Below are 22,416 nucleotides of genomic sequence, written 5' to 3'. Positions count from 1 at the left end.
GTGCCTAGTTCTGCCTGGGGGCTGATTGAAATACCCTGCAGCCGGAGAACTGCAGAGTCACTGTGTTGTGTTGATGCTGACAAAGTGAACAAAGCCAAGCATCTCTTCAGGGGAGATTGCACACCTCATGTCCATATGCATTCTGCTTCCACAGCCCACTGAAGTGCTGTATAATTGATAGCTGTGAAAGCAATCGGTTCAGATGTGTTCTGAAAGCTGGAGTTGAGGGCCACCCGGAAGAAACATGAACCATTTAACTGATTCCTTATGTAGATGTCTCTTCCTGCAGGGGGTTGATGAAGGTGGATTAAATAATGGAAATAGATGTATATGTTTAAATAATTGAAATACAAAATTCTATGAATATTTTATAACAATACTGGAGACCCAGTTTTAGCGAGTTGGATCTGGGTTACAAAGCTCTGACAACTCAACAGTAAATAGCTTTGAAATGTTTTTTGTTTCTGATCACAAGTGTAACTGTCACTTGGAAAGGGCAAAGTGAGAGGTTTTCTGTTGATTTCTAGAAAAGCAAATATTGGCCAAATTCATGTTCATCATATCTATACATGTACTTTTTTGTCCACTTTTGCATATCTACAGTGGAGTTTAGTCTCAGGTGAAGTTTAATGTTAGCAAGAGCTAGTTTGAAAATTCAGTGTCAATCACTTGCAATAGTCTTTGCTCTTTTCTGTATCTCCCTTGACACGAATTACTGTTTATTTGAACTCATCCAACATGCTTTTTGCAACAGCTGGACAAAAACCCACATGTGAAACTCAAACAATCATCAGTTACATCCTGGGTGGTATACAAAAACAAGACCACAAAGGCCCTTGACAGCCGCATACAAGCAGCTAAGAATAGGTATCTCTGAGGTGAAAGCGCTGTTGTTACACAAGGTTACTATCCAGAGGTAATTTTGAAAGGGAACATTATCTTGCTGCTCCTCTTGATGCTGCCATGCTGTGAGAGGGTGAGCAAATCAAAGCATTTGAGTAATAACCACTTGGATGTTCTGAGTCCCTCACAGCTCAGATGACACAAAGCAAAGTCACAGTGTCCCGAAGAAGTAATGAACTTCACTGTTAGAATGGGATGCATGGTTTCAAAGGGTCTTGTATCTTGTAAGAGGCTGAGGGCTAAAATAATTCATACAACAACAAAAACAGAGGATCAAACGAGGGTCTCAGAGTCTTGTCCAGTGAGCTCTACCTCAAAGGAAGTGGGCTACACATCTACAGCTCTTAATGTGAAGCTACATTTGCATCCCAAGAGCTTAAGAGCCTCAGAAGATGAGAAAGGTTACAAATGAAAGGAAGCCATTCAGTCACAGTAGTTAAGGTAGGACATTCTGTTCAGTCACATGGGAAGACTGGACATGATCATGCAATAGAATGACTTCCTTTGGTTTGATTGTGAAGCGACATGCTCAGAAAAACTCTAGGCCTACTCAGAACCAATGGGAGAGTTGTGCGAGTGAGGGAGTGTCAGAGAAAATACATTTTGAAACATAAGAGGGAAAGGAATCACTGGAGAGAAACCTTTCATCAGCATATTGAAACGTGGGGGGTTGCCACAGTGCTGGGCTATTGCTGAGATCTTTAACCCTTATTATTTAAAACACAAAAACTGAACATAATTTTGCATGTAATGAATACAAGTTTCTCTTTTTTTCATATTATTTTACAGCAGGAAAACTAAATATTTACCTACATTAACAGCAAATTGGTTTATTTCGGGGTGATTAATATAAGGATTTTTTTTTTAAATCAATTTAAAGGAATTAAAAAATGTATTTATATAATTTATCAAATATCCCAGATGTATATAAGTTTTGCATATTTTGGATGCAGCGGCAAGAGACTGTAACCAAGCACAAATATTTCAGTAGTAATCTAGAAGAACAGAGCAAAGGTCCAGTTTGCATCTGTGACAGAGGCTTTCATGAAGTCGAAATCGAATTCGGGTTCTACAAAAATGCTGTTTGCAAGGAGAATTTGATGTCAGTGTGCTCCAGTTAGATACAAAAAAATAAAAATAAAAACGATCAAGGAAAAAGAGACAAAGAGAGGAGTGATTGTCAGCAGACACTGAGACCTGTCAGCTGTCAGAGTATGAGAAGATAATTGGGAGCCTGCAAATCATCCATGAATACTCCTGTCACATACAGACTGGCTTTCTTCCTCACTGGGAGCATTCGATTAGCCTTTAATATACCCAGCAGACTCGGGTTCAGAAATATCAACTGTGAAAAAGTCTGAGATGGTTTCTGTTTGTACGGCGGTTAAAATGCAATTCAGTTAAAAATAAACAGTGCATCTTGCATTGAACAGTGAATTTTGTTCCCATATAAACATATTATTTGCATGTACATTGTGTTGTTAAATTTCATTTGCAGTGTTTACAGGTGCCTTTGCCCGTCTATCAACATGTGTATTCTATGATCACAAGTCTATCTTTGTTGCAGTACTTTAAGGAAGTGCACGTCACTTCAAGAGTATTATGTTGTTCCTTTGAATGTAAGGCGTCATACTGTTAAAACTTTCTAAGAATAGAAGGGTATGGCTGATATAGCTTGAATGTAAAGTATACAAAAAAAGCTTATTTTCTTTTTTAAACTCATCCTTAAACCTCTTCCTTGCTGTACGTCTTCTGGCTCAATTCACAAAGAACAAGATTGCTAGCCATACTCAGCAGATAATTCATTAAATTGCATGTGCGTACAGGAAACTGGTTCCCTTGTATTTATTGATGATGTGACTGCTGACCAAAGCAGCAGGATGAATTCTGAAGTGTTTTGGGCAATATTATCTGCTCAGATTCAGCCAAATGCTTCAGAACGCATTGGACGGCAGTGCAGATGGACAATGACCTGAAGCATACTGCGATAGCAACCCAAGACTTTTTTAAGGTGAAGAAGTGGAATGTTCTGCAATGGCCAAGTCAATCAGCTGACCTGAATCCAATTGAGCATGTATTTCACATGCTGAAGGCACAGCTGAAAGCAAAACGCCCCAAGAACAAGCAGGAACTAAAGACAGCTGCAGTACAGGCCTGGCAGAGCATCACCAGGGAAGAACCCCAGCATCTGGTGACGTCATGGGTTCCAGACTTCAGGCAGTCATTGACTGCAAAGGATTTGCAACAAAGTCTTTAAACTTAATTTTGAGCCCGTACAATTGGGGGGACCACATATAAAAATGGATGTAATTCCTACACCCGTTCTGTTCTCCCAATTTGGATGTAACTACCCTCTAATTAAAGATGAAAGTCTACACTTAAAGCACATCTTGATTGTTTCCTTTGAAATCCATTGTGGCGGCGTACAGAGCCAAAACGATGACAATTGTGTCACCGTCCAAATATTTATGGACCCAACTGTATTTTAGCAGCTAAGATCTAAGTGCTAATGAAACCCCTGTACCTCTGGGAACCACCGTATCATTGCATCTAATCACTTAGTCATCCTTCATTAAATATCCTCCTAGTCCTTTGCTCTGATATCCACACAAGTGTCATTTTCTGGGCAGCTCTCAATCTGAGCTTGAAAATATCTTGGGTGGCACAGTCACGCACATTGTCCTCAAAGCACATTAGTGGCCATAGAGTGAAATCAAATCATAATGATAATAATAATTCATCAGCAAAGAAGTAGCAATTCGAAAGAATTCTTGTATTTGTGTACTTTCAAGAGCTCTCACCGTTCTCTCTTGGCTACTAATGGAAAGACACAGCGAGCAAGAGAGAGATAGAGAGATGGGGGGGGGCTGTTCTGATAGGAGAGCACTCTTCAGCTGCACAATCACCATGGCAACAACATTCACTTACCTTTCAGCCCGTGCAGTAATCACTCCTGACTATAATAATACATTTTTCTTTGGAGAGCAGTGCATTAAAACCATTTTTCATTTGCATTCTACAAAAGGCCTAAATACAAATACACTGTTGGTGTGACTCAAACTGTGTCCTAATTATTTTATTGGAGGCAAGCACTCCACTACTGCGTTAAAAGTGTAAACCTGTCTTGAAACTGAACAACCTCTTACTTATTAAAAGATGTCTCTTTGTGAGCGATTGAAAGGAAAATTATAAAAAATAAGTAAAAAAAAAAGTGTACATACTAATACATGTATGAAGATGAGAGAGTGAATGAAGGTAATGCTTTCTTGTGACTCTGGATACACTGTGTTTTCAGCATAGGTTGTATCCCCAAATCACATCTTTAGGGACATCTGTGTCTTATTGTATTCATATTAAGAATATGACAAGCAAACTTTGTTGTTTAAGACCATAACATCTCCATCTGGTCAACAATGAAAAAGTGACACAGCCTACTGAGAAAACACATACGCACCATTTAAGACAGGACAAACAAACAAAACATAACATTTGTGGGGATTTGCATTCAGAAATTAATAATATTAAATATATATTGAAAACTATATCATGTGTACTCAAAAAAAACATGGTATCTGACTTTTACAATAGACTGATGCCTTTCCCTGTGGATCCTATAAATGACTTAATCAGTTTAGCTAAGGTTCAGCGCTCAATTAACATTTAATGACTTTAAGTTTAGGAGGTAACTTGTTTTTGAAGTATATTGAGCAGAAGACTGCTCATAAGCCTCAGCGCTTGATAAAGCTGTGCTGAGTTTGAATAGTGCAGCATAGAAACGACATCCGGGCTTTTGGGCGTCCTTGGATGCAGGACCGACAGCTGCGCAGGTGACCCTTGTGAAACACTTTGCACTGAAAAAGTTGGAGGCGTTGAAACCGTTCATTTCCATACCTTTTTAGTCCGCATTTCCACGACTTCCAATTAACATATTCTGTTCAGGTAATGCATACGTTTATTTAACATATCAGAGAAGAAAACATTATATAAAATAGCTAAACAGTTGTCCGTCAGACAGCTAATACGACGTCACTTCGGGAACGGATTTGATGTAAACGGTATTTTAGTGTCGATGGTTATAATTAATGATATGGACATCGTAAAAGGCAGCCTGGATGACATTTCTCGGCCACCATCCGGGGCCCGCTCTCGCCCCGGCAGCCGCGCCGCTGGGAGCGCCAGGTCAGGCTCTCTGGTAGTCCTCGCCCCCGACGTCAACGACGTGCAGGTACACCTGAAATGCCTCAAATATGTATTGTTTTGAATGTTGTATTTACCACAGAGACTTTATGAGGATCGAAGCAACAACATCCAGTAACAACAGCAGCACAGATACTACCAAAACATCACCTCAAAGCTGCACAAGACATTAAACACATATATTTATTCGCACGAACGTTAAATGACTTGCACATATTTACATAAACAACAGGGAAAATGGCTTCACCTGCTCTGGATGTAAACATTTAAAGTAAGGAAACGGGTTTCAAAATGGAGGCTGACGTTTACAAAGGAATAGATGCTAAGAAGAGGGTGTAAGGGTAACTATTTTAAGTTGACTCAGGATGCGCATGGTAGATGCTCAATTAAGATTCCTTACAGATGTCCACAGCTGGACCAAGTGTTAATTGTAATTGGTCTTTAAGGCCTTTTACTCTAACTGGCTTTTTGTTCCCTTCATGTCCTCCTGTAGGACCCTATGCTTCTGTTGGAAGACATGAGCTTCTCCTCAGATTCTTCTGATGGCTTTGAGGACCTGAAGTGTGATCTGGAGTTGTCTCTTCCCTCGGCTACAAAGAGAGGAGATGGTGAGGATCACAGTCACGCTGTCTCTGGAGAGAGAGATTATTCTGTACAGGAGCAACAAAGAAACAAAGGTATGACAGTGAAACATGTGTCATTTGCCCGATTCCCTTTGGATGCCAATGATTTGAAACTACGTTCAGTTCATCATCAAAAATGTGTTGCATGTTGGGAGTTTAAATTTGGGCTCCAAGTGTGTGAAAGATGCCACATTGAATACAAGTTTGATTTAGTGTTATCAGTCAATAGCGTCTAAAATATTAAAAACTGATATATTATAAGGTGCATTGCCACACTTATGTTGGTGTTATTTAGAAGAAGATTGCAATGACATTTCACTAGATTTAATGAATGGTAATGGTCTAAACTGAATGTTTTTCAGTGTAAAATGTACTCTACTACTAGAGTCAAATTCTACTGCTGAGTAATGACAGTGATGTGTAACGTACAGTATTGGAGATAGCAAATGGTCGTGCCCTGCTGAAATTCAGTAGCTACGGTGTTTTAGACTGCATTATACACTAGATACAGTTGATATATGGCTGGTTTCACAGACGCAGGTTATTGCTAGTCTCAGACTTCCTTAATAACAATTTGTATTCGAAGATTAGAGCTACTCATAGTCTGCAAAACCAGCCTGCAAAGTATGTGTGGTTTTCTTCAGTGCCTGATTTGTAAAGAATATCCCCTGTTGAGTTGTCTTTAATTGCTTTCAGAAATGAATACCAGCCCAGTAGATTCAGAAGACAATGATGAAAAGAGTGACAACAGTAAGAGATTATTATATGTTCTTACAATTTTTTTTTATCAGCATTTTTTCTATTCCACAATTCCAATATTTTGCTACCAATATGTAGCAAAATTAACTGTTTGGCTTTTTGCTCTATTAACCATTGTTTCCCCTCTTTCTTATCCGAATGAAACTGGCTAGCTTCTTCAAAACTGAACGAATCTGATGAAGAGAATGAAGATCCAGAACTCCACAAAGCCATTAAGAAGATGAAGCAACTGGACAAAATTCTAGCCCATAAAATCTCTAAGGAAAGAGAAGTGAAGAAGAAAGGGAAAGAACTCAGACTGAAATTGTGGGAAGAGCTACAGGTTAAAAAAAAAAAAAGACAGCATTGAAAACAAATCTAAACAAAAATGCAGATCTTCAATAACTTCTCCATCCATTCTGTGGCATTTGCTTCTATTACTTATCATGTCTATGTATTTTCTTTTACAGGATACAAAGTCAGGAGGTGTTTTAGAGAGTTACGATGAAGCTGAAAATACAAGAAGGTTTTTGTCTTTGTCGTCTTACCATGGTAAGTCTCTTTTTCAAACCTACAACATCAGTAGAATTTGTATCCAACCAATAAGTTCACAAAACAAAAAGCATAAGACATGGTCATGGGTAAATCTCGTGCAATCCTAAAACAATAGTCTTTAGAAATTTGTATGTCAGCATTCCTTGAGAATGCTGTATAAAATGGTTTGTGGTCAAAGAGTAGGTGGAGATGCCAATTATTGTGATATAAATTATAATGCATCAAATAGAGAAAATGTCACCTAAATCTGGTTGATTAAATTATTTAGATTCAGAAGGAAGTTGCACTAAGTGTTGAAAACGACTTCTGAGTGTTCATCAGTGTGCAGGACTTAAGTATATTTTGGAGATGGCAGGCAATTATGCCAAATGCTGTGTTTTGGGAGTAACCTTTATGAAGTGATACTTAAATCTAAGTGGATCAATTTTACGGATGCATGATTTACATTTTTATTTGCGGTCTAAGAGGCTCATGCAACTCAATTGAATCTTGACAATGTGTTTTGCCAACTCTCAGCAGCTTCAATAACGTAAAAGCCTTTCAGTCAATTTGTTCCAAGATTATCGTTTTGCACTTAGAAAAATACCCTTTACTGTCGAAAATTGTACAGAAAGCATTTGGAGAATTTGCTGCATTCATACACCTTAAGGAGTACATTCGTTTAGACTTTAACTGCAATTAGGGTAATTTAATTTGTTAAAATGTTACCTTTGGCATATCTGAGATTTCAAGTTGACGTAGTTTTGCCTGGTGAGTGTAAAATTAAACCAAGCTGCCTCATGCCTAGTTTAATTTTATATTCCATTCTAATGCTATTGAAAGTTGCTGAACCAGTATTAGAAATTTAAATCACTTACTTATCCATCAAAGCAATAAAGCCCCTACACGATGACTGTCCCAGACCACCTAGAAAAGGTGATATATTTCCAAACTCCAATCACTGGGGCTTCACTGAAACCAATTATCTAACTTCTCTGTGAACCGTGGTCTTCAACTTTGTCCCCCAGAGAGGAAAGGTTGAAAAGTGTATGATTGAACCTGTCACTCAACTTGCCTTGCCATTTTTTCCTTTTTCCTTCACACCAGATTCTTGTTCCAGAGAAGATATGGATTTTGTACCCTTATTTGACACCCAAATTCCAGCTAAAGAATATGACAGGGGGATTGAGCACACCGAGAAAAGTAAGTAACTCTATAAGTGAAGCAGGTGTGCTTCTAGAAGATGTTTTGACCCAGCTAGAAGCCTACAGGGAAAATAGATTATTGTGATTGTTCAATATGCTGCGAAGACCTAATCAATGGCTCTGTTTTGGTTATAGTAGTAAATCCTGTTTATAGGAATCGTTGCTTCCATTTCCCCTGATAATTAGGGTTTAACAATGGGATCTCATTACATAGAAGGAGCTTCAAATTAAATTATTGCTATGAGATCCTGTTTTTGTTCTTCCTCCAGCCAAATTAACCCTGTGCTGTTTGTAGTTGTTGACACTAGATGGCAATATTTCATAAGCAGAAAGGTACATTTTACTCAAATCTCTCCTTGTCAGAAAACAATTGTCAAATATGCACTGAAGGCAGGACTTTTACATTTTACATAATAAACATTAATTTTCCTCATAAATAACAACCACAAATCAAACATTGTAAAAGTAAATTAAATAAATTAGAATAAGGGAGAATAATGGAAAAATATAAAAATATTCATGTTCTCTATATTAGAACTAAGGACAAGGTATACGAGCAATGTTCTATTCATTAGAGCAAATCAGATAGTGTTAATTGCTGGTCTAGATTATATTAGTATTTTACATGCGTCAGGTTCTCTCATTCAGCTATTCTGTTTTTCTACAAAATATAACCAAGTCTTAAAAGCCAAGTGAGTCTCGTACATTGCTGACTGCTTCCTGTTGTTTCTGCCTTCTGTGCCTTTCACTAAACAAAGGGCCGACAGGGTTCACTTGAGTGAAGTACATGTATCTGAATTCCTTTCGTTCTTGCAAGACAAATGAACACAGATGAATGAGGACTCTTGGTTTCAGCTCAGGGTGACCAGGTGAAAAAATCAGATCTTTCCAAAGAGAGCCCAGGCGAGGGGAACCCTGATCAGGCAGCTAGTAGACAAGGCGGAGGCAACAGAGGCAAGAAAAAACAAGACTTTGTGAAGAAAAACATTGAGGTATGTCAAAGGTCACAAAGCAAACTAGTGTGGAATATATATACCATTGTATTACATGTCAGAACAAAGGTTCTTGTTAGAAATGGAAGTGGTTCCTGAAGATTTTGTAATAAGCATATGTTTTGTATGATTTTCTGTGGTTTCTGTTTAGATAATTGCCGTTGGTAATTTCTTAATCAATCGCAGATGCATTCATAATAAATGATAGGGAAAACTAATTTAGGATTTAAATGGCAGGAAAACACTCATAATACATCGCTTGTAGTAGTATTCTGACTGACTGAAAGCATTCATTGAAACTTTATTAAAAATGCAAGACGGAAAAAATCAACTTATTGTCTGCAGCTGTAGACATCATTAAGTATATATTGAGAGGTTGATGGGGTTTATAGCAAACAGACACTCTTTCTCTCTGCTACACAAAACAGAGCATCCTATTACATTAATAACTTATTTGTTTTCTTATTTGTCCAGCAGATGTGCTCCACGTAGCTGTTTTTTGAAGTCATGAGTTGTAGAAGGCACAGCATCTTTAACTGTTTTAGTGTGCTTTTCACTATTATTTGTTCTTTGCAAATGTCCTTATTTTCTTAACATGACAGTTGGCGAAGGACGCTGGCAGTCATGTGCTCATGACAGACAAAGAGAAGAAAAGACTGGCTGAACTGCTGAAAGACATTGACAAACAGGGGAACGCAGACCTTCCAAGTGCTGAGGTACTTCTCGACTGTCTGCACATGGACATGATTAACCTAAATTATTGGTTGACAAAATCCCAAGATGCAGATGCAAAACAATTAGTGTTTACATGGCCAAATAAGTTCATCTAGGGAACTGAGTGCAATCTTATATAGCTGCAGCTGCAATTGTTGAGCTAATTTTGACTTGTAGAGCTACATGTATTTTTCTAGATTTGAGACATCTCTGGGGGAAAATTAAATGATTTGATTGTACGATGGCAATAGGGTGTTTCGGTCTTTCTTGGCCCTCTTTCTGGTTGGAGGCTCTATGTGACACTGAACTATACAGCATTTCTGATGGATAAGAAGTCTAGCCTTTGGGATATGGTAGTTAAATGAGATAATCTTATTTAATCTGCTTCCTTAAGGTATTAACAATGAGAGAGAATCTCAATAAGGCTGTCACGGAGGTCCCATTTGTTGAATATTACCCTACTTGACATATTACATGTTACTTATTTTTAAAATGCAACTCTAATGATTATTTCTTGACTTTAGCCACAGAACCTAACAGAGAAAATGTTTTTATTAAGAGCAGGGGAACAGAAGCCTTCTTAGTTTCCTTGTTTTGTGTCTGCAGTGTTTGGCATAGGTAGATTTTCTTCAGGAACTGTATAGGCTGTCGTCACACTGAATGTTTTTTTTTTTTTGCAAATTTTGGAGCAAGACAGATCGAATGTCCGATTTGTATCAATGTTGTTCCTGTATTTCAACTATAATGGAAAATAAATTTCAAGAGGAATGTAAATTACAGACTGTTTTGTAAGTGCGGTGGTGAAAGCACACTATGCTTTCTATCACCCCAATCTACTGATATGCAGAAGGTATTTGGAAAGCAATTTATTTTGATTTTCCAAAATTTGCTTTGACGTTACTGGTTTTATTGTGCTGCCAGGGTGCTGATATCGGCTGACACAGCTTTGTAGTGTATAATTTACTCATTCTTTTAGTTATGTCTGTTTTGAAAGTAAAGCCTCAGTGGGTGCCAAGGATTAAATAAACAGCCAGTGCCCTAGCAAATATACAGTAGCAGAATGGTTATGTCTTAAATGTGTTTAACTAGATGTTTTTCTGCCTGAATAAAATTATGATTCTGACAAAGGAGGTATTCCTATTAAATTTAAATCTATACTGATTGATTAGGATCTATATGAAATTATGATCAAATTCTCAGCAGTTTCCTGTATTAATTATATAATTATAAGCAAGTTGCCTTTTAGATTTCCTACACCTATATTTTTGAAATCGGTTTATCAAAATTTGCGATTTAAGTCACCCACATTTCCAGATGCAAGTGATCCTCCTGTTGTTGATGACTTATTATGATCTTGACCAAACAAAACTGATGGATCCAAGGACCTGCTCTCACTTGTACCTTTAAGTTAATGTACTTATGATTAGCTCAATGAAATGTTAACCTCATAGACTACTATCATTTGGATGGGGAAGTATTCCAACTGAGTGTGTGGCCGGGTGTGTGTGTGTGAGATTGAATTTAGCATGTTGGCAAAATTTTGCAATATATATGTAGTGGACTGTGTTCCCTTGACTGGAATCCATTCACAATCTTTCCATATTCATAGATCTCCCTTTGTCCTGAAGGCTGGCTTCACTCAAACGTGCAATTTGAGAATTTAATTAATAGGAAAATTCAGAGGAAGCTTTTCAGTGTAATGAAGACATTCAATAGCATTTATAGCGTTTAAAAAAATGAATGACAGATGTTTCTTGAGCATCTTTTTTTTTTTTTTTTTTTCCTCTACTGTTTCTTGAGCTTTGTGCCAAAATCACACCACCCACATATTCTTCTGACTCATTAATCCCAATTAATCAAATGCAGCACAGGTTTGCCCTGTGATTTTCTGTCTTAACCCTTTTGAGATTTAGTTTGAAAGTGTAAGCCGATAACTGTTTGTAACACATCTGCACTGGGTCGAAAACCACCATCTATCTCCAGCAGCTAGGGATCTTTATCCATTATTGAATGTAGATCAACAACCATTTAAACAAAGCGGGAATACAAAAGTTGAAATAGTGGATTCACACATAAATTACAGAAAACCATACAAGAATAAAAAATACATAATTTGTATAATTTGATTAATAGTTGTATCCCATATTGTTACACTCTTGGCAGGCAACATTAAGCCTTATTAGCATTTAGTGCCAAAGAAAGTTAAAAATGATTGTTTCAATACTCCTTATGATTTCCAAAGTTCTGATTGTAATACCCCAAACGATCCAGACATAATTTCTGGGATAGTTACATTTAAAGTCTGAGGTTTGCTGACTATATCTTTTAAGTGTTGATCTTCTAATCTAGTTTAATCTAATTGCTGAGTAATAATAAGATTATGTGACTGATCTAATAATTACAGTTCACAATGTCCTCTTTATGGGGCATGCAGTACATTCCTACATCCTGAGATGAGTTTTTCAAATGTTACCTTTCAAGAAAGAACTAACAGAGTCTAGACTTGTACCTTTCTGCAATTTCCCTTTGTGATTGTGGAGATATGTAAATGCTAAATCGAAAAATAAGGAGTCAACTGAGGGAATGAAAGCAATAGAAAGAATGATACCCACAAGGTGAGGTTCATAGAACAAATCTTGCATGATGGTTAGCATGAGGTCATGTATGATGTCTATGTCTATGTTTTAATCCCTGCTTCACAGGGTTGGATATCTGCTCCCTGATTAAATAAGGGGCCTTTTCTGCAGTGCCCTGACACAACTGTGATGTGTTGCATTAGCTGTCTTGAATCATGTTGCTTTACAAATTACCTATAAGATATTTCACTTGAGCAAGCTAGAGAGGTTTGTTTGGTTTGTGTTACTATGGTTCGATGTAAACAGTGAGGAAAGTGACACTGGCGTCTGAGACTTATTTCAGGGGAAGATCTTAACATTTTTTCATATTTACCTTAAGCATGCGGTTTTATTTAAGTTCTGGTGCCGTGCCATTGTCTTGAATGTTTTTGCCAGTGTCTGCGAGGTCAGGCTATGAAATTTATTGTTTTTTTGCTCGCAATTTTGCTATAACTGTTTTATTTAACTGAGCGAATGACACATGCTCAAATCTTTTAGAGGTACATTATAGACTTCCTGTTATTGTCTGCTTAAATGAATGGTTATTGGAGAACATGTGCTGCTTTGAAGTGTCTTGGACCAGAGCGATTCAGTGATAAGGGAGAATCGCTGCAATTGACCATGGGTCTATAGCCAGGCAGAAAAGCTGACGAGACCTGGCAAGACTGCTAATTGAATACAGGCTTAAAATTTAATTTGCATGCTGTTTAAAGATGGCTGTAAATAGTATTTTATTATTCTTGTTCTGGCTTATTTTGATTGAATCCTTAGTTACAAGAGCTTCCTGAGAAACAATCTCAATAATAAATGATTACATACATTTAAAAGAACAGCTTATGACCTCTAATTCTGGAAATGACAGTAAGTACAAAAATCTTTGTACAACTTAATTGGTGCAAAACATATGAAAGCCGTCTTCCAAATGGCCAAAGTGTTTTATTATATTGTCCTGTGGAGGTGCCAACATGCATTTAAGGGAAGGACCAGCTTGTAGCAATTCTCCCTCCTTGTTTCAGTAGAGTTTATTGTAAACATTTCTGGTTTGTTTTAACTTTAAAGTGTTTGTGTTCGGGCTTTGTTTAATTTCAGTAATGGCAAACGACTGCTTTACTAGATGTTATTAGATAAGGATTATAAAAGTTGTTTTTAGTTTGTGGGGGTGGGAGGGGTGGTCTTGATTTTTGTACATAAGTAATACATCAGTAAAATAATATAATTCAGGACCCTGGACAGTTCTCAGCCCAAGTGTGCTACAGTCTATCTAAGGTCCAAATAGAAGCACATATACTTATTTTAGACTCTGCAAGTTCATTACCAAATGATTTTGTAATAAGGAAATGTAATCCAGAATGTTTGCTGCCAGTTTTAAAACAAACAAATAAATAAAGAGTAATGAAGTGAGGTTTTGTGGAAACTGAAACAGGAAATGAAACAAACATTTTACTGAGGTGCTACTACACGTAAACGTGTCAACTACCTACAGATTAATAATTATGAGGCAGGAAAAAAACTAAAAGTTTCAAAGCAGTGTAGCTGGAGTAATAGTATAGTATATAGTAATAGTAATAGTATATCCAATATAGGAATTCCGGGGAAGTATTAGGTATGTACATTTTTTTGCTGTCTAGTGTGGATTGACATTTTGCCCTTCGTTATAGATCAAGGACAAGTTTAAACCATTGCTATTGAAGCAACAGCCATGTGTGCTGCACTCTTAAACTGTTTCAGATTGTTTTAGGTAATAAAATGAAATATATTGCTTTTCAAATGGCAAGAAGGACGATGCATAAATCTGTAGCCATTGACTGGTGTAGTGATACAAGGTGTGTTATTGTTTTAGTTGATTTATGCTTAATTTGTACTTGTATTTAGAGTTTTTGTTGAGACATTTTAAACATTTGTTTGCATGACAAAATAATATGCCGTTTAATATATAATTCTATCAATCAATCTATATGCTGTGTTACTAATGATACTTATGGAAAGTATATTCCGTCAGAGATCTGTTGAATGGGACATGTATTTAATATATAACATATGATTCTTAAACTCAATACTGTATGCTCATAGGTGAAATATTGCATTACAGCTTTCTAAATTGAGGCCATGCAAGTGGAGCGAGCACATGTTTGTATGTTTTAATGCCCTTTATGATGCATGTAGAATTGAATCAATGCTTCTTAAACTTCTAAGAGATCAGAAGCTATCAATGACTGTAGCTTCTTCATAGGTCATCCGTAAGCCTTTATCTCCATCTGCTGGACAACAGTCTGTATAACATTTAAAAACATCTGCTGCCACAATAGCTTCATTTGCTTCCTCTTCGTCGTCGTCTTCTCCATCGTTGTTTTTGTTTGTAAAGGATTATTAACTAGCCTACATGTGGCAGTTCTAAATAGAAACCCTGAAATACATGTAAGCACTGATTTGTGGGGTGTAATTTTAGGAACTTGATAGATTTGTGGTGTTGAAGGCATAAACATGTTTTTCTGTTCTGGATTCTTGGCTTCAAATCCCCAGCTGAGCGAACCAATGTTAAAAGGTTGTAGAAGTCAGTGTTAGATGCAGTGAACCCTATACTGTAGGTGGGCAATCTGATGTATTTTTAGTAGGCACAATATTGAAGTGATGAGTTGGCAGTTGGCAGACTGTTGATGAGAATCATATTGCTGTTAAATCTATGACTATTTTGGTAGTGTCTCTGCAACATTATTGACACATGCTGGATGCAGGATGCTTTCTGTTTTTGGAAGGCTTGTTCTTATGATCTCCCCCCCAGTGCAGTTTATATGTAATGTGTGACAGTAGTTGGGTTTTGGGGCCAATCAACTGTGTTTCAACCCTTGATAATAACCCAGCACTTGGCTTCAGAATCTAGGTTTCATAAACAGAAAAAACTTGGATCATAAAAGTTTGTTCCACTGAATGAATATCGAGAACTTTTGGCAGTGTGTATAAAATAAACTCAAGTGCTGTCCAAATTGTATTAATCCTAATAGATATTAAGCCTTTAGTATGGAAGTAAGGAATCCGATTTAGAAGGCGTACATTAGTTTTTGAATTGTTTACATGTTATTAATTACTTACAAATGCCTTTTAAATGATTTTGGATCTCAAGCTGTATTGTGTGGTGTAACCTTTGGATTATGAAACTCCCAATCATCAAACCCGCTATTCTCGGGAAACTTTTTTTTTCCCGTTTCATTTAATTTCTGGTGCTCAAGGGTGTATTCTGTGTTTAGGATGTGCAGTAGAGTGTATTGAACCCAACACATAAGACCCAGCCATTTCTCAGACGAAACAGAAATGGCTGTCGAGAACATATAGGGATTATTATTTTTTTATTTTTTATTTTTTTTAAATAGACCAGAGCAATAAATTCTCATCACAGACTTTTTGTTTTGTTTTACATAAACAAAATACTAAGAAGTGACTCAACTAGCCAAGCCACATGTTCATGCAGTGGGGTGTCTGGTCTAATCACAATTTGGGAACTTAAAGGGGACTATAAAGGAGAAAGCATTGGCATAAATAACATAAATATGGTTAAGGAAACATATGAACTTTGGTGACCTTTGAGATTCCCCACGTGGCTTGTGGCCCCTCAAACTAACATACAAACATCTCGGAAATACATATAAAACTCAGGACAAGATAATTTATTAGGGTGAAATGAATACGTGTCTTGTTCGAACAAGATTCAAGGTATATTTTTGGCAGCCCAGACAAACAAGCTATGTTCCTGTTTGTATTTAGGAAGACTCTTCCATGTGGGCTGTCCCTGTGGCAACAGGTGTGGGCTACACCTCAGAAGCGGCACAGCTTGACCAACTCATTGACATCGACTCCAAGCTCCAGGCTCTGCTCTCGGTGGAGGACTTCCTGTCTCTGTGCAGCCCGCACTCCAGCCACACCCTGCTTCAGGTATGTGCCAGTGAATAGGGCCATGTCCGCTCTTGCCACTGCTCAGACTAAAGGAACAGCTGTGTTTCTGATGTGATCGGGAGAAAAAGGGCACATTCTTCTGTGAATTCAAAGAAGAGCTTAGTATTTCTCTGCTAAACACAACAGAAACCAGTATCGGCAGGTTCATATAAACTTAGTCATTTACATATTAATTTCTTTCAATTACAGGGAATTTGTAGGGAAATGTTATGATTTGGGCATCCTATTATTATTTGTAGGCAAAGCATATATATTTTAGAGATCTAACTTTCAAATATTTATTTTTACCCAAACCGTTGTTGAGTTTTCAATTATTATTGGATGATAAAAGAGTAAATTACAGATGTTGGATCCTGATAGATTTAATGCATTGCGGGGATGCTCTTTAGAGGACTGGCTCCATTATTGTTGGCACTGATGGCACTGTGCTGTAAATGGCTTTCGCTGTTACTTTCCTATCTGTGATAGGATGTGCGGTGAAGTCGTCTTGGTCTTTGTTTCGCTGTTTTTCCATGGTACGGAGTTAGTGTTAGACTTGAGATTCTTTGGGGGGTTCATTTCAATATTTGGTATTTTTTAATAAAGATAATAAAGATTTGTATATATGTTTTACATTTCCTGGCTTTAAATGGTAGAGCACATTTCAAGTTGGTATGTTTTAGGGTACTTGGAGCCGCTGAAGTATAACTTGGATAAGGTCCGTATATAACAGCCAAAGGAGGAATGTTTCTTGTTGCCTGAAATTGACCGCATTTCAAATAACCTTTGTATATTGGGAAGGCATTGCCATGTGAGCTAATATTTTCCTTACTGACTTTTCCATTCAGCCTTGATCTCATTTGAATGCTTTTATTTCTACTCTTTTAAAAATTACTTGGATATTTTATTGTTTGAGAACTAGCTTGGGACTATTTCCAGGATTACTGTACCCTCTCTCGCCAGTGCAGTGTAAAGTGGAGGAACACGGGGGTCGTCTGCGGTGCGACTCGTCAAAGAGGCATACGAAGCGGCGTCTCGGGTGGGCCGTGCGTATTGGGTCAGGGCTGGTTGGAATCCAAGCCGTGCTGGTTTGCTGATCTTGGCTGAAGAACTCCTCGGAGTGCAAAACTAGCATCAGCCAGGGAAGGAAAATCATTTGGATTTGATCTGCCTCCACCTCTACCCGCCACAGCTAAGACTGATTTGTTGGATCTGGGCAAAGCTCTCTCAGGTTGAAATGGTTCCTTGCAGTCTTCCTCATTCGGAGGGTGAAAAGAAGCCCAGGAAAGAGGTGAAAGAGAAGGAGACTCATGTTCCTGCTCCCTACAGCCTTGTAGATTGCAGTGTTTGAGTTAAGAGACTGTTATTTGGAGTAGGTGCCACACGGCAAACCCCTGATCAGTTTGACCTTCAAGTTCAAACAAAAGCTGTGTACTGACACAGTGTGAGACTTATGTTTAAATTTGAGACAGCTGTTTTTTTAAAGAATATTCCATACCCCCCAAGTTTCAAACGAACACATGCCCCACTTACATATTTAAATATATACAGTATGTGCAGTGGTGGTTGACATTTTTCACACATTGATTTATATGGAGTGGCACTTGAATGTTTACACAACCCCTGTCTTCACTCCGCTCAGCCACCCTGGCATCTGTACAATTTTCGTTCTTGGCTAAATCAGTGTTGAACAAACCTCTGAAAAGATATTGTTGGTGGGAAAAGTCTAGCTTCCTGACCAATATTTATTAAACTAAATGAACATTGAATACTATTAATAATCTTTGCTACAGGGATATGGTGGTTGTCATATATGTTGTTACATCTGTCATTTATGGTGGCGTATGAGTCTGCATTACACAGAAAGAAGGAGAGCATCAGTCCACATTGTGCACACTTCTGCATTATCGATTATCACGGAAAAGGAAACGATTACTCTGACTGCCAAGACATACAGAGGCTAGAGCTCAAATTTTCACATCATAAATTGATTATTTGTCAAATCATTTTGGCCATCTCTGCATATGATTCCCTTTAGATCCTTTGTTTCCCAACATCTGTCCAAGTTGATCAGTCTTCTGAACAAAGTGTAGTTTAGGGGTTCATTGAAACACCCTGTGGAGCTACATTGTTTATGATTGCCACGTTTTAATTTTATGGACATTGGCCTCTGACTTGTCCCCCCCTTTCATTTCATTTAATAAATTAACCAAAGCTATAAGCTATGTGTTCAGTTAATGCCCAAGATCTGAATCTGGTACTTTGTCTCTGAGGCTTATACTTTTGTGATTATTATTATTGCATTTCTAAACAGATGCCCTTATCCAAGGTGACTTACAATTGTTACAGTATATCACATTATGTATAGCCTACATACAATTACCCATTTATATAGCTGGGTTTTTACTGGTGCAATCTAGGTAAAGCACCTTGCTCAAGGGTACAACAGCAGTGTCCCGCACCTGGGATTGAGAGTCCACACTGCAGCCCACGTTTGATGCTGCTGACAGTTCAGTGTGGTATGCCTGTTTTGTACAATGATCCCAGAATGCACTGCTGACATTCTTGTACATTTTTTGACAATTTTTGGTATGGACACACAATGTCCAACAGTCTTAGGACTTAATGTACAAGCGTAAGAACTGATAGTCACCCAACAGAGCTGGGTAACTGTGTGAAAATCTTTCCCTATATTTAATTTTGATAATGGAAAAAAATGGGTAACTCAGGGTTCAAATTCCATGGACGCCTTTAATAAAGTCTCTAGACTCCTTAAAAGTTTAAAAGCACCAGGAAATCCTCCAAAATCTGACTTATCTGGCATTTGATGTTATGAAATATTTCAGATGTTCCAAACAGATTTGGTTTCCAGTTATATGTTCAAAGAATATTGTTATTGTATGTTAAAATGTAATTTAAGTTTGCATTTATGAGTAACATATTCTTATTTAGTTTTACTGCATAATAGTTTCTTTAGGGGAATAAAGGGGGGGGTGGACACATGTGGCAACGTCTATGAAGATCTATGTTTTGTGGCATTCTGTTCACAGTCAGGTGATTATTGCTTGATTGTTCTGCGAGTGTGTGTGTTACTGACAATCTGGAGGCAGTAACTGTAGCCAAACAACAGCAGTTTGTTTCTAGGGGTAAGGAAAATACCAGCGTCTCTGGATAGGGAGTTGAGAAGCTGAGAAGCAATGTTTAGTTGCCAGTATAAACATTTATTTGAAAGATATTTAAATTCTTCATTTTGTTTCTTTGGCTGCAAATGACTCTCATGTGGGCTGTGAATTCTGGAAAAAAAAGGATCCTGTTGGCAGGGATGTTGGTTGAAAAATTAAATCGTTAAAACCTTAATAAACTAAGGCACTGTCCAGTGTACAAGATTTTTGGCACTATGGAGTTCAAAGTGTCTGCAGACTGCTTTTAAAGGACCCTTTCATGAAGAAGCAAATGCCTTTCAAAATTAATGGAAATTATGAATAGATGGAAAATCTGAGCTCTGAAAAATGGGGAGAATGAACAGCAGGTACAGCTATAACATACGGAAGCTATTACACGCGATCCTGAAATGAAGCTTGTTTTCTTTCTTCTTGTGTCCAAAAACATTAAATTAAATAATAAAATGCAAGAAAATATGAAGCAATCTGGTAAGATCTCTCCTGGACAAGCAGAAGTAAAGAAATGCAGAGTTCAATTCCCACATGAGAAATAAAGAATAAAACTACCAAAACAAATCATTTTATTAGAAGACTCATAAATGCTGACTATCCACATGTGGATAATGCTACTTGACTTTATCATTTTATTGGTTGGCTGTTGCAGCCAGAGCCTTTGCAGGTGACATAAAAGCAATCCATTTCAGATAATCTCTTCAAATATCAAAAACAAAATCAGGGGTTGGAAAGCTGATAGAGTTTTCAGTAGGCAGTGAAATTGGAAACCTGGATTACATTTCTGTGGCCAGAGAAACCCATGGTGACAGCTTGGAAGCGATAAAGCAAAATGCAAAAGCTCGATCCTGAGGTCAAGTGGGTCATTAAAAAGCCATCGATATTGGGCAATTTGCAATGTAATAAATGGCTGTTTTCTGATGTTTAAGGAGAAGCACATTTTTCACTTACTGTGAACACATAACAGGTAGGTTCCGTTGTAAATAAATTTATTTTGTATCCATCTGCTCATTTCTCGGCTGTGGCAGATTCAAGAGCAGCAGTAAAAGGAAATATGCTTTTTTGTGGTCGCCTTTTTTCTCTGCAGTAGCTTTTGCCAGTTAAACACTTAATTAAAACCAGTTGGAGGATAGAGAAGCCCAGCTGTTCTTCACTGAGTTTTCGTTCACCTTTTTTTCCCTTCTAAAGAAAATACAATTCAAGAAATGTAGCTACATGTAGCTACAACAATGTACCTTGAGACCTTGCTCTGTGAGATGACTGAATATAAATCCTCAACTTTTCTATACTGCATTAAAATGAAGAAATCCAATATATGAATATAGGTGGGATACCTGTCATATCTGAATTGGGTAACATAAGACCTAGGGTTTCTCTAAGAAAATCTCAGTATTATTAACTTATTAAAGGGTAAGGCCTAATGCAGTAGGTCATGGTTGACTCAAACAAAACAAACATTTGTGACTAAGATCAAATAAATAAACTGTCAGACAATTTGACATTACAAATCCATCATGTCCCCAGAGATATTTATTTCAAAGTGTATTATAGTAACATAATGTAACAAACTGCACGAGGCACTTTGTCTTGTCTGGATGTTGGTTGTTTGTTGCTCCAAGAACCTTATGAAATCATTTTTTGGAATCTGATATGCTAATTTTCATAATTCTGGATCTCCCAAATGCCTTTGTTCTGCTATGAAGCAATTCAAGATCCAAGAATTGCATCCAGGCCACATTTGAGAGTTCTCAAGGAGTTCATCTCAACAATATGGCTGCCGAGATTCTTGCAGACTGCCAGTAACTGTCTGTCTATTTGAAGAGGAGAGTACTATGTTTTCAGGGTTTTAGAGATTGGCTGTGATGAAAAGAAAATAAACAAAAAAATCCATATTTCTGTGTTCAACATTTGCCATTTGAAGACTTGACCGATACTGTTATTATTATTATTATTATTATTATTATTATTATTATTATTATTATTTTTGTTAGAATAAAATTTACACAGGACATTTAATGCATCCAACTGAGGTAATAACACATTCTAGAACACTTCTCTCATTAGGAGTTTTTCTTCAGGAGGCTTGTGCTGTATCATAAGCTACAGCAACAGAAAATTATTCCCCTTTAGACTCTTACTATAATCACAGGGCACCCCAGGCTGTCCTGTAGGTAACTGATTATGGCTGAAAGCCAGACACTAGTGGCAGAACATTTTGACATCTCTCTAAAACTCCACAGAGCGGAGGCCTCCCTGTGTGCTTCATAACTCTAGAAAGCAGACTTTTGCGCAGTCCGATGATGTAAATATGTCTGCAAAACAACTTGCATTTTGGTATGTGAAGAATGTTGGGTTTATTAGCTTTCCTTCATTCCTTTATATAAAAGAAAAACAATTTTCTTTCCTTTTCAAGTGTCTTTAAAAACCTTTACAAATATGCAGAGTTGCATGGATATTAACTCATATTTTGAACTTGTTCCTAAACATCACATTGGAGCTATTCAGATACATTGGGACTAGCACATCTTAAGCTAACCTCTAAATGAGAAGAAATATTTCATCTGAAAAGACGAACGCCTCCAAAAAACATGGAATATATGCTTGGAAGCTCTGAATATATCTTGATCAAAAGCAAGCACAAATAATTAATAATTGATCACATTCTTCAGGCTCCTTTTACTACATTTGGATACCTTTACATCTGTGTTTGCTTTGAGGACAGTACCTTGGTTTAGTTTAATCACCCTGTCAACATAATAGGGGATTGATTTTGATTCTCTACTGCAGAATGGGAGGCT

The 22,416-nt window shown here is 37.4% G+C and overlaps 1 protein-coding gene across 3 annotated transcripts in view; it reads left to right on the top strand.

The window, feature by feature from the left end:
* The first annotated feature begins 4,707 nt into the window (after positions 1 to 4,707).
* The window catches only part of fsip1 (fibrous sheath interacting protein 1), an 86,110-nt gene continuing 68,401 nt past the window's right edge, over positions 4,708 to 22,416 (top strand). For 2 of the 3 annotated variants that reach the window (XM_066694752.1, XM_066694751.1), the window contains exons 1-9: positions 4,708 to 5,128; positions 5,594 to 5,777; positions 6,420 to 6,473; positions 6,635 to 6,804; positions 6,932 to 7,013; positions 8,103 to 8,198; positions 9,056 to 9,192; positions 9,795 to 9,908; positions 16,278 to 16,445. In XM_066694752.1, the coding sequence (XP_066550849.1) occupies positions 4,973 to 5,128; positions 5,594 to 5,777; positions 6,420 to 6,473; positions 6,635 to 6,804; positions 6,932 to 7,013; positions 8,103 to 8,198; positions 9,056 to 9,192; positions 9,795 to 9,908; positions 16,278 to 16,445 (1,161 nt within the window). In that variant the 5' untranslated portion in view covers positions 4,708 to 4,972. The remainder of the gene's footprint in view (positions 5,129 to 5,593; positions 5,778 to 6,419; positions 6,474 to 6,634; positions 6,805 to 6,931; positions 7,014 to 8,102; positions 8,199 to 9,055; positions 9,193 to 9,794; positions 9,909 to 16,277; positions 16,446 to 22,416) is intronic. The other variant, XM_066694753.1, reaches the window with a different exon arrangement.

The sequence above is a fragment of the Amia ocellicauda genome, chromosome 21 (assembly GCF_036373705.1).
Source record: "Amia ocellicauda isolate fAmiCal2 chromosome 21, fAmiCal2.hap1, whole genome shotgun sequence".
NCBI classification, from domain to species: domain Eukaryota; kingdom Metazoa; phylum Chordata; class Actinopteri; order Amiiformes; family Amiidae; genus Amia; species Amia ocellicauda.
Note: the sequence above shows the minus strand (reverse complement) of the source record. Positions and strands in the feature narration are given on the sequence as shown.